Genomic DNA, 12,017 nt, shown 5'->3' on the forward strand with positions numbered 1-12,017 from the left:
GGCACAGCGCACACACCCTGCCTGCCTAGCTGACGAGCTGTAACGTGGTGGATAGAAAGTGTTCATTAGAGCCCAGACAAGCTCTAAGGGGCTCTGCTGCAACTTGCACTTTTGCTGAGAAAATGCCACATGCTGGGCTAAGTTCATTTGTACTCTAACTCCATTAAAGCTAATGGGCTTTCCCCAGGGATGAAGATGGTTCCTTGAATCTAGGCGGAAATGAAAGAAGACATCACTTAAGGGAGCCAAGATATGACCGAAATGAAATCTGAAACCATTTATGCCTGGGTCAGGAGCTGCTCTTCTTTTTTTCAGTTTATCTCTTGGCCTGGAAAGAATTTTATAGCTTATGATATTCATACCCTTATCTAGGATGGATAAAATATGCACAGGGAAGCATATGCTTCCAGACTATGAGGCTTCTTCTTCCTCCAGCCTGCTGCCTCTATCTTACTCTTGCTAATCTTCTCATTGGAAAAAAAAAGAAGAAAGAAAAAAAAAACAAACAACTACAGTGTTAATCTTTTTATTTTCTTTCTTGCCCCAGCTGAAACCTTGTTTTTTCTAGAAAAAAAAAAAAAAAAAAAAAAAAAGAATCTCAAGGTTTCTTGGTTATATGTGTTCATAATTAACTGATGTGTACCTGATAGTTGGCTCTTGCCTAGGCATACTTGGTACAGGGCCATCAGCTGAAAGTGCAGGCAGAGCCGGCCTCTTAAGGCCATGGTGTCTTAGGGGGCAAAATTCCATATTCCTCTCCTACCTTTTCTTCATGCCTTTGTGTTTCCAGGGTCTTGCTAGAATTTTTGCCAGCAGCAGCAGCATAGGCTCTGTGCACAGCCCCATGTTCAGATTCATTTGGTGCCCCTAAATGGGGCAGACTGGTTTCCACATGAAGAGTCGTCCTGAACTGGTGGGTCTCTAGAAGACTTGACTTACGGGTCATGCAACACAGAATTTAGAGCTGGGAAGGGAGTTTAGCATTAAAGTCTATGCCAGGATAGGACTCTGAAAACAAGCAATGAACTGTTAGATCTCGGACAGCTGTGTATGTCCTTTTCAAACTTCATACACTGAAACCTTTCTGAAGTGATTCCGGACTTTGTATTTTTATGTTGAGGCAACACGAGCTGACTTACCCTAGATGATACCTAAAACACATTGTTTCTTTCTCTATACCCCAGGTTAAATAAAGTGGGACTTTCAAACTCAGACTTTTATAGGGATTTGTGTGTATAGCTCAGAAGTTACCTCATCCAGCCTTTATTGTTGGACAAAGTGATGGCTGTCACATCTCCTTAGGTGTCTTCCAGCAAATTCAGTTAGAGATGTGTGTGTTCATCTGAAAAATACCTTGCAGCTTTGGACTGGTTGGCATCAAATAGAGGCAAATAAACATCTCAACGGAGATGTGAAAATCAGTGGTCATTCAGGTAAAACTTGTACAGGCTACCTCTGAGTACATAATGTCATACAGTGTGTGGGAATCCCTTAGTGTATATCAGATACCTGTCATACAGCCCGTATGACCTGGGCCATGAGAGGATGTATGATTAACAGTGCCAGCTGGAAGCCTCGGTGAAGAAGCCTTCCCTCAAAGTTCACTGTATGGAATTAATAACCACCTGATGACATTTCACTGAGCAACTTGGCATTGGGAGGCAGCAAGTTTCCTCCTTGAAGGCTGTGACAATGGGGAAGCGCAGAAGGAGATGCGTGTTGCAAGGATGTGCTAATCATTTTTAATGCGCTAGCCCACAACAGGATCGTGGGAGTGTACACCTCCTTCAGAAATGCTGCTGAGAAAGGTCTGCTATTCAGATGGCAGCAGGAGAAGGTGAAGAGTTCCTCCTTCATACCCAGTTTGATATTCTCCCAGGGATTGAGCTAGCTCTCATGTAATGAAGAACACCTCGGTAAACTCCAGTCCCACCTAAATCTGAAGGACAGCTGTCTCTCCCTGAAGCAGCACCAGGTCTAGCTGTGTAAGGGTGCAGAAGGGCTAGGAAAAGGAGGCTCCGAGCACCATGACAAGGTGGCGGTGAAGGAAACATCCAGGACATAATCACCCCGGCCATCTGTCACAGGGTCTGCTGGGGGTGTCAGGGTGCGCCTCAGCTCAAGGCAAGTCCTGAGACCTTTCAGACAAGGTGGCCGGGGGCTGTTGATAATTAATACAGCGTGTGAATGACCACGACGGGTGCACAGCCCCAAAGCACACCCGCAGGGGCGAAGCCCACCCTCGCAGCTCCGGCTCCCCACCCACAGGGCAGCGCTGCCCCTTCCTCCTCCTCTTCCTCAGGGCCTCCCCGCTACCTGCCTCGGGGGCTCGGGCTGCTCGCCGGGGGCTGCCCCGCGGGGAGGGGGGCGCCGCCATTTCGCGCTCCGGTCGCCGCCACCCTTCACCGGGGAGGCAGGGGCGAGGGCGGCCACCGCCTCCTCCCGGCCGGGCAGCGGAGCGGAGCGGGGCGGTCCCGGGGCGGGCACCGCCTCTCCCCGCCTCTCCCAACCCTCAGCCGCCGTGGTGGTGGCGGTGGTGGCGGTGCGGGGCTCCTTTGTGCCGCCCGCCCCTTCCCCGGGCGCCGGGCATGGCGCTGCCCGGGCGTGTGTGAGGCGGCGGGGGCGCGGCGGGGACGGGGCGCCATGAGGCGCCTGCAGCCGGGGGTCGCGCTGCTGCTGTCGCTGCTGTGGGAGGTGAGGCCGGGCAGGGGGCGGCCGCGATGGGCTCCGCGACCCCCGCGGTCCGGGGAGGGAGGCGAGGAGCTTCGCCGGGTGTCGCCGCCGGCAGCGACCTGCCTCCTTCCCGCTGTCGTCTGTGTTTTTTTGGGGTCACCGCGGGGTGGTTCGCCGAGGGCTGGGCTCGGGCAGGGAGCTGCAGGCAGGGGGACGGGGCTGGTGGGTGCTGGCAGTGGTGATCGGGGGCTAGCCCTGCGAGCTGGTGTGTTTCAGGAGGGGTGAGAGTGGAAGGTGGCTTTTTCTTTCTTTCCCTTTTTTATTTCATTTTTTATTTTTGGAGTGTCATTTTGTGGGCAGAAGGTAGGTGGGAAGGCAGGCACGCAGCGGCGTCGCCTCGGCGTGAGGAGCAGCGTGCGAAACTTCTCGGAGAGCCTTGGCAGCGCGGCTTCGGCGCTTACGGCGGGGAAAACAGCAGCTCACGTTGATCCGAGAGGGGATTTGTGCCACCTAGTTATGTCACAGGGCTGGAAAACTCTTCCCTTTTTTAGCAGGGAGATCCACGGCTGCCCGCTGGCCGGGCGGGGAGCTGGCTCTCCTCCTGCCTTCGAAGCTCAGGCACGCTGCCGAGGGCACCGCTGCCCACCCTCGGTCCCCACGGTGGGTTTGCCATCCTGCTCCTGCTGCTGGTCCCTGGCTCCTCCACTTGTTGAGATGGCTGTGGTGATGCCCGTGGGCTCATCCGAGACATGCTCGCAGCTTTAGAAAGCCCTCAGTGCTCGCAGGCTGGCCGGCTGCAGGTCTGGGAGGTGCAGCAAGCTGTGTTGCCTCTGTGGGGTTTAGGCACAAAATGAATTAATACTTTAAAAAAAAAATCTGAACAAACCCATACATAGAAGCTGGAGTGCTGGCTTGTATAATTACTGTTTTCGGTAATGAATATAATTCTTGAATACGGTGTTTACTATATGTTTATGCCACCTACACAGATGAACGATTCCTGGTATGTTGCCCACTATGTCATCCATTATCATCGCATTAAAATGCTCTGATCAGAATTGCCATTTAATGTAAACACACGCAACTCTTTTGAAGTTAATTGGGCTGCATCTCATTACCCCGGCTGTAAACCTGGCCCAGGGCCTGGCCTGCGATCGCTCCTTGACTCTGCCAGAGCTCTTCAGAAAGTACAAATGGCAAAATGTCGATTAATGAAATGGGCGATGGAGTCCCCCAGGGGGGATTATTCATCTCTGCGTGGCCAGGATCAGCGTGATCAGGTGTCTCCGCTCGGTGATGTGTGTTCTGTTGAAAAAGATCCTGCCTGCCTGAAAAAGTAATTTGCATAAATCTTCTTTGGATGTAGCCCATGGTGCTGTTATTTAAGCTTTTATACTGATTTTAATGGTGGATTGTTGGTGTTGTGTTTTGTTTTTTCCCTTTTGATCTAGAATGTTTGTTTTGCCATCTGGCTCTGTGGATTATTTTTTTTTTGGAAGTACTTAAGATACCTTTTTAAATGAGATGTAAATAAGAAGTAATACAAATTGTTTTAAGTTGTGCTCTACAGGGGGGGAAAAAAAAGCCCAGAAACAGAACACTGAGAGTTTAAATAACTAATCAGAGACATCTGGCTCTTTAGAAGGATTCTGGTATTTGAAACTTTTGCTGTGCTCTGTGCTAACTTCTGTACGGGCGATTATCTGAGATTGCACTGTTACTTTTTTTTTTTTTAAATCTGTTTGCACCTTCCACATGATCTTAATTAATATTTTAGTGTGAGTATATTTTCCATTCAGCATTTTACAAATGGCTTTCACTATTATCTGAATAATGGGGGGAAAAAGCCACTGAGCCCTTCAGAGCCTCTTGCAGTAGTTTGCTGATGTTAAAAGTTCGCCTTGCTTAAAATACGCAAAATACTCATAAGATGTGAATGTATTTTCTGTCCAAATGGGTGCTAAAGGCTGCTGTTTTTGCTGTTGAGAGGATTGAGCTCCTTCAGCAGGAGGTGTGCATCCAATTCAGGGCGTGTGGAGCGCTTCTTTGTGACTCGCAGGTTGGACTCCAGCCACGGCGCCGCGCTCCCCTGGGAGGTCACGTTTTGTTTGCTGCTCCTAATTTAAGGGAGAAGACGAGAAAGGGGGGTTGAGGGGAAGGTGCTGGCACACGCTGGTGGCTGATCGCACCAAGGCAACTGAAGGCATCGTTATCAGAGCAGGATTTACGTGTAAGGAACTGCTGGCGCTTGATGCTAGGACACTCGTCCTTCCTCTAGAAGAGCTTGAAATACAGTAATTGCAGAAACACCCGGACTGCTGTGTTGGCAGGAAAGAGGAATTAATCCAGAGTTTTCTTGTTTTACAACTGTTTTCTGCTATAACTACAAAGCCTTTTACAATGCTATTCCTATTTCTCCCACACCCTCTACAATGGGAGAAACATCCCCAACTCCAGGACCCAGATAACTATGCTCTGAGAAGACGATGCTGTGAGGGGGGAAACCAAAGATGCCATAAGTTCTGCTCACAACTTTGTCATCGTTGTCTGGTTGAATGTGTAAGCTAAAACGAGGAACTCTTGAGATGGATGACTAGATAGGTAATTTCGGTTCTTGCAGGAAGAAATGAATGCTGTTAAATATTCACCCATCTTTCTTCTTCAAATTAATTCAGCTACCTGGAGGTAGCGGTGCGTTATTAACCACAGTTGTCTGAAACTCCGTGTTTCACCAAGAGGCTGGATTTTTGGCAGACCCATAGTGCGTTCAGCATCTGGTAGGACTCTTGCTCAGCCAGCAGTCCTGCTAACTAGTGCAGCATGTAGTTCTTCCTCAGTCAGGACTGTATTTTGTCTCAACTTTGTGTGGGTAGATGGCTCTCAATTTAATGGAGTGACTTGAGGAGTGCTTTCATGACGTCTGTTTGGTAGGCTGGGGGGTATATCAAGATTTTCTGATTTTATTTCTTCAGACATCCCAAGGCTTGCTCGCATTTGGCTTTAATGAGTGGCTTTGTCTTTGGGATGAGAAAAAATAAAACTAAACCAGCCTCTTCCCTCCCCGTATGATTAAACGAGCTTGCTTTCAGCCTGAATGTGGGCACCACACTATTTCCTGGTGGGTTGCTTCTCAGAACGAGTGCTTTTTGTTCCCCTCCTGCAGCTGCAGGTGTGCCAGGCTGAGCTGGGAGGCTGACACTGAGCTCGTGGATGGGAAGCTGAACTGAGCCTTTGAAGCCCAGCAGAGGATGCTGCTGGTGGTAGTCCAGGAGGAGCTGTGTGACTTGTGCTGAGGGCAGCTCGGTTTGTAGGTTGCTGGGTAGCCTTGCTCTTGAGAACTGTCAAATAATTTTAGCCGCCTAAGCTTCTGGTTGGCCTCTGTGGTGTGTCCAAAGCAACCCTGGAACTAGTTTCTGCACGCTCAGCTTCTCATTACTAGAAATTATAACGTGTATGCTGATAGAAATATTGATAATTGGATGGTTGGAAAAAAATGGCGAGCGTAATTATTATCTTGTTAATTTGTCAGATGGGAGATACTACAAATGAGTCAAGCGCCTTTTTTCCTTAAAGAGCAGAAGAACAGACATGTAATGTGAACAGCAAAATGTTTTAACTTTAAATAACATTCAAGCGCTTGTGACAGTCTGTCGTGTAAGATTTATCCAAGTAAAAAGCAAAGTTGGCCAGCTTCTTCCCAGTTGGGTAACTGCTGTGTGAAGCTTTTTATTATTTTTGTAAGTGGATTTCAACAGGAGAGGTTCTACTGTGTAAGATAAGCCTAAAGTCTTTGGCTCTTCTGAAGCTTTTTGCCCACCAAGTTTGGATGATGGTAGGCACAGCCAGAGCTCTGGAAGTTGTGGGCATCTTCCCAATAATCCTAGCAGGTTCTGATATATACATATAGGTGTTATTTTTTTTTAACATTAACTGTCAGGGCTTCCTTTATGTATGTGCTCCAGGAATGTGTGCACCCCTGCACACCGAGGTTCTCTCTCTGGTGTCCCTCTCTGTGAAAGCCCACTGACGCCGTCCTGCTGATGGAGTGCAGAAGTTTTTAACTTCTATGGGCTTTGCATAAGCAGAAGTGGTGAGAAGCACGATCCTTTCCTCAACCTGTGATGGGAAGAGGCTGCACTAGAGTTTCTGGGAGGGAGTTGTTAGCGTGGATGTGCCCGCGTACTCTCTGCTGCTTGCTTGTTTTATTACACAGGGGCTTAGCAGCTTAGGCAATCTTTTATTTTTCCGACTGTCTTGCTGCTGGATGGGAAGTAGCTATTGCTTTGCTGAGTGAAGGCAGGAAAGAATTTAGGATTAATCGTTTCGTGATCCAACTGGTGCTGGCAAGTCTCCCCTGCCTCCTGACAGCAGCGAGATGGGCTGTGGCTTCCAGTCAGGAGGACTGAGCTCTTGGCCCTTTCTCACTTTGCTCCTGCTGCTGAGGAGAAGGATTCGTGTTAGCTGCGGGAAGGGAAGTGAAGAGCAAGGTGTCCCACTGCCATCTGCAAGGGAAGGCGTGAATAGTTGTGCAGGGGGTTTTTTGGTGTTTTCCTCTCCCCATCAGAAAAAGCATCTATAAAACCGATTTACTTTTTTTTTTTTTTTTTTTTTTTTTTTTTTTTTTTAAAGCAGTCAGAAATGCTTAGCACCTTCTGTCATGCTTTCTCTATAAAAAGAAAGTCCTCTGACGCTCTTGACCGTGGTACTTCCCGCCCAGCTAACGCAGGTGTCTGGACGGATGTGTTAAACTTGACCCAAGCATGCCTTCAGGCTTCAGCTGCTCTTTTAAAACGGTCTTAGCTAAAATCAGTGGAGGGAAATAAAAAAAAAAAAAAAGGCTTCAAGGAAAAACTCTTGGTTTACTGCAAATTTATTTTGGTTTACTTCAATAGGACTGGTTTAGGAAGAACTGGAGTAAGTGTGCCCAAATGCAAGTTTGCCCTTCTCATATGTGTAGGCTGAATGTATGGACAGGAGCAGAGTGATGCTACTGATGGTACTGAATTAAAAAAATAAATAAACCTGATTTCTGGGTCAGCCAAGGTAGCTGCCTGTGTACTCCTAATCTGTTGTGGTATCAAGTGAAATCCATCTAAGTCAGACACACTTCAGAAAGCAGTGGCCAGCCTCGTTTTTGAAGGTGCCCCATGGGTTTGTGTCCTCAGCAGCGTACCTGTATCCACAGCGTGTGCCTTTTGTTGAAGCCTTTGTTGAAATCCCATTAGTATTTGTTATGGCAAATAAAAACTCTGTTCTGACTAGCAAGTGGTAAGAATAAAAAACCTTTCTAAAAGGATCATTTTTTTCTTTCCTTGAGTAGTGTCTTTTGGGCAACAAATCTCTGTCTGGAGACTGGGGTCACAACCTGGAGATGTAGGTGTGAAAGAGCACATGCAAGACAAGAGAAAGATAAGGTCTCAAACAGTGGATATTGTCGCTTCCCTGCCATTTGTGAAGGACTACAAAAGGCGTAGAAGTGTGTATTTTAATGAGAATGATGTGCCTTGACAGGCTTCTTGCATATTAAGTGGAAAAGTTTGCACTGGGAAGTTAAAAATGTCTTTCTTCTCAAGTGTGCCTTCAGCTTTGTGCTAAATAGGCGCTAACTAAACCCGCCTTTTAAATAACTCGCCGAAAAAATCTCTTCCTCTTTCTCTCTGACTCAGCTTTCAGTCTGGCAGAGCTGTCGGGGAGGAATTAGCAAGAAGTGGTTTCTGATCTGTACCTGATGCAGGATGCGTGTGGCGAGGGCGCTTCCCAACCCCGCCGCCAGCTGCCTGCTCCTGCAGGGCTGCTTATCAGGCGGGGGAATCGGATCAGGAGCTGCAGTCACCAAAAAGAGGATGAGGAAAAATGGAGGTAGTTTTCCTTCGGGCCGGCAGAGGTTTGTGTGGTGGTAGCCATCACTTGCCAAGTGTTCATTGGAGCTGAAGTGCTCAAACTGGAGCTGAAGACCTCCCTGCCCTTTCTGTTCAGCTGAGGGGTTGTGGCTCTAGAGCGTGGCCACGGAAGGTCCCTTGGTCCCTTCTGCTGCAGCAGAAGCTGTGGTTCTGGATCCCAGCTGGTGAGCGATGGCCAACCTGGCGTTCCTCTGGCGCTCCTTCTCCATCCGATGGGGCTCTCTCGTTTGGAGCATCAATTAAAAGCAGGTCTGAAGGAGAAAACCTCGGCTGCGTCCCTTTTACTGATGATGGAGTGATCTGGCCTTAGGATCAAAGTTTAATGACCATGGAGAAGAGCCATCCTCTGAGCGTGGTGAAGCATGGCACCAGGCATGTACCCTGCCCAGGGCCAGGCTGGCTCCAGCCCTGGCTGCTCTCTTGCCCTCTGTCAGCAGTTTTGTTGTTTGTTTTTCCTGCTCATGTAGGAAAGCAGCTCTGTTTACGAATTTTTGCACACCGCTGCTTGTCTGATTTGACAGCCTGTGTGTCCTTGGGAGCAATCCCATTTGTTACCTTTCCTGATTGAATCTTTTCCTACTCCCGTGCTGTGGGTAAGAACGAGACAAAAACAAACAAACAACCCCCAGAGGTCTCCTGCCTCTGATGTTGATGGTGTCGCGCAACTTAATAGCTGGCAAGAGTTCTGAGGGAGAATCCGTCCTTCTCAGGTCTCGTGCTGGTGGCATTAGAGGTTAGGACCATACACATCCATACGTGCAGCCCATGCCTGCGCGAGTCTGGCCTTCAGGTATGTCAGGTTAAGGCGAGCACATTTAGCATCATTCGATGCCTCTCTAGTTAGGTGTATTCTTGAAGGAGATGCAAACAGACAGAGAAGGAAGAACTAGATGGTCTTTAAGGTCCCTTCCAACCCAAGCCATTGTGTGAACCTGAAAAGAAAATACTAAGTGAGAGGAACATAAGTGTGTGGAAGGGTGGCAGGGGTCTCAGGGTGCTGGCTTTGTCTGGGTGTATGTATTGGGTGGGAAGACAATGAGACAAAGGCGTGTTTAAGTTGCTTCTAACTTGTGTATTATTTTTTTTCCTGGCATTATTGTCTTAGGCAGGCCAACAAAATTTTCTTGTGTATCCTGACCTGAGCCTGTATTTCTCCCTTCCTTGATAGGAGAGACTTCTCACCTGAACAGAGGAGTGTAGCAGTTCGTGCCACGCTGCGTGGCATGCAGTCCGCTCAGTGTGAGCACAGCAGCTTGCAGTTACGGTGCTTGTACTGCACGGCGACTCCTTGCGGGGAACGACAGTGCAATAGAGCACGCGGTATAATGGTCTCCACCAGAGGAATTGTCCAGGTGGAACTGTTTTTTATTTAATTTGCGATATTTCAGTAAATGAGGAAAGTCAGCGCAGGCGCTCCTCGCGGGTGGCTCTAAGCACGCTGCTCTCTGTCGATGTGAGAACCGGGTAAGGATGAGTCAGGCAAGTGTTTTCTTTCCTTTGTGCTCCTCGAGGGGGAAAATGTATTGCTCATCGCTAAAGATAATTATCTCAGGGCTGGTGCAAGTGAGATCCAGAAATTCACTGTTGGCTGCCTTACAATCCGAGCTCCCAGCTCGGGGCTGCGCTTCCCCGCTATGTTTGGAGCCAAAGGTTCAAACCAGCACAGGGAAGGTCTAAAATTCCACCTTAATCTGTTCAGTGCCACTTAAGTTTGGGGAGATTTCAGTCCAAGGCAGGGGAGGAAACATTCCACTCTGAAAATCATGCTTTCAAGTGGTCAGACAGCTGTCTAGCCTGAAGAGGGGGAGGAAAAGTGGGAGAACGGAGGTGTGAGGAGTCTTAAATCTGCTTCTCTAGGGCTTGCTTTTCTTTTTGAAGCTGACATGAGCTGTTCCCGTCTCGAGTGCTGTCTTGTCTATCCCAGGCAAATGTCATATCCCTAACAAGAGCCATGATTTTCAGAGGTTTGAGAAGTGAAGCAGCAGTGCCGAGGACAGCGGCTTGTCCGGAGGTAGCAGCAGCACTGACACGGCAGGCAAGCACATGTCAGCACCGCCTTGTGTGAGGGACTTGGAGTTTCCCCTGCTCTGCTTTTTGACTACAACAATTCACATCTCCCATCTGTAACGCAGAAGGAATAATAGCATCTGGGATTGAGTTAACCCTCAGAACTGGGTCACCCCTGATTTCGAGGTGGTGTAGGATGACATGAAGCTGCTCCATTCATTGTCGTAACTCAAACAATGGCGCTCTCTATTCCCAAGCTCGTGCCCGTGACCCTGCCTAAACCAGCAGCGTGTGCCAGGCTGGGGCCAGGGGGTTGCCTACGTGTTGTTTGGGATGGTCTGCGTTTTTGCTAGGGAAACCAGAGAGCAGAGGAGGCAGTTAAGTGCGAAATAATGGCCAAATACCGCTAGTTTCCTAACCCTGAGAAAATGCCAAGGCAGAGACCTTTGGATTTGAGCGTCACTCGAAGGAGGTGAGCTGAGATCAAAGCCTTGATTCTGTTCTGTCTTCTGTTTTCTGTCCCTTTGGTGCTTAGAGAAAGAGGACTTTGTTTTTAGCAGCATATATACCCTGTTGTCCTGGGGGTTCACAGTTCTGTTTCTGCCCCCAGTGGCAGCAGTCCACAGCTGTTACTAAACTCTGACCAATGCCCAGCGCTATGCGCAGTAATGGAAAAATATCCTAGGACTTGTAGATGTGAGATTTGGAGATTGCAACTCGTATTCCATGAAACACCCCATGTTTTCAGCGTGCAGGGCTTAAATGGGTGTCTCACTGAAGGTAATGCTTCTGGTGCTGGTTCCTTGAAGCACTGGGCAAACATTAGTGTATTGGGTCGTGTTGTACCCTACACATGACGGTCTGTGTGGATGTCCAGTGTTAGCTAGAAGGCACTGGAGTACTGAAAATGCACTGGGAGATGCACTGGAGCATGCCCCAAAGCTTTGGGGAGGTGAAGCTGTCCCTGGTGCCCACCGTGACGCACGCTGTGAGTGAGCTCTGTGTGGCAGCAGCCAGCCCGGGTTTTCCTGCCGGCACGGCCGTGGTATAAATCCAAGGGCATTTGGATTAAGTTTATTTTAATTCTGTGGTAATCTTGACCTCCTATTTTTACTAAAGGCCTAATCCTGGGCCCCATCCAAAGCCCATTAAAAGTCAGCGGAGCCGCCCTGCCTGATGGCAGCGAGCACTCAGCGCCGTGCCACGTCCCTATGGCCCCGGCATCCTGACGGGCCTGGGATGCAGGCGGGCCCTGCTTCAAGTGTTTTTGCGATCAGTGTGAGCTTGGTGGGTGATACTTGTGCCTTCCCCAGGCTGAGGGCAGGCATTTGTCTCTGAGAAGCTGTGTCGACTCGAGTCGGACCCCACCGTCGGGGCTCTGCCAGCCGGCTGCCTGCTCCTGCTCCCCGCGCCTGGCTCGCGTTGCGTAAGTGCAGT

The 12,017-nt window shown here is 49.0% G+C and overlaps 1 protein-coding gene across 1 annotated transcript in view; it reads left to right on the top strand.

The window, feature by feature from the left end:
• Positions 1 to 2,487: 2,487 nt before the first annotated feature.
• VOPP1 (VOPP1 WW domain binding protein) overlaps positions 2,488 to 12,017 on the top strand; it is a 60,979-nt gene continuing 51,449 nt past the window's right edge. Inside the window, exon 1 of the mRNA XM_027451318.3 lies at positions 2,488 to 2,694. Coding sequence (XP_027307119.1) covers positions 2,644 to 2,694 — 51 coding nt within the window. The 5' untranslated portion in view covers positions 2,488 to 2,643. The remainder of the gene's footprint in view (positions 2,695 to 12,017) is intronic.

This window comes from Anas platyrhynchos, chromosome 2, assembly GCF_047663525.1.
Source record: "Anas platyrhynchos isolate ZD024472 breed Pekin duck chromosome 2, IASCAAS_PekinDuck_T2T, whole genome shotgun sequence".
In the NCBI taxonomy this organism is placed as follows: domain Eukaryota; kingdom Metazoa; phylum Chordata; class Aves; order Anseriformes; family Anatidae; genus Anas; species Anas platyrhynchos.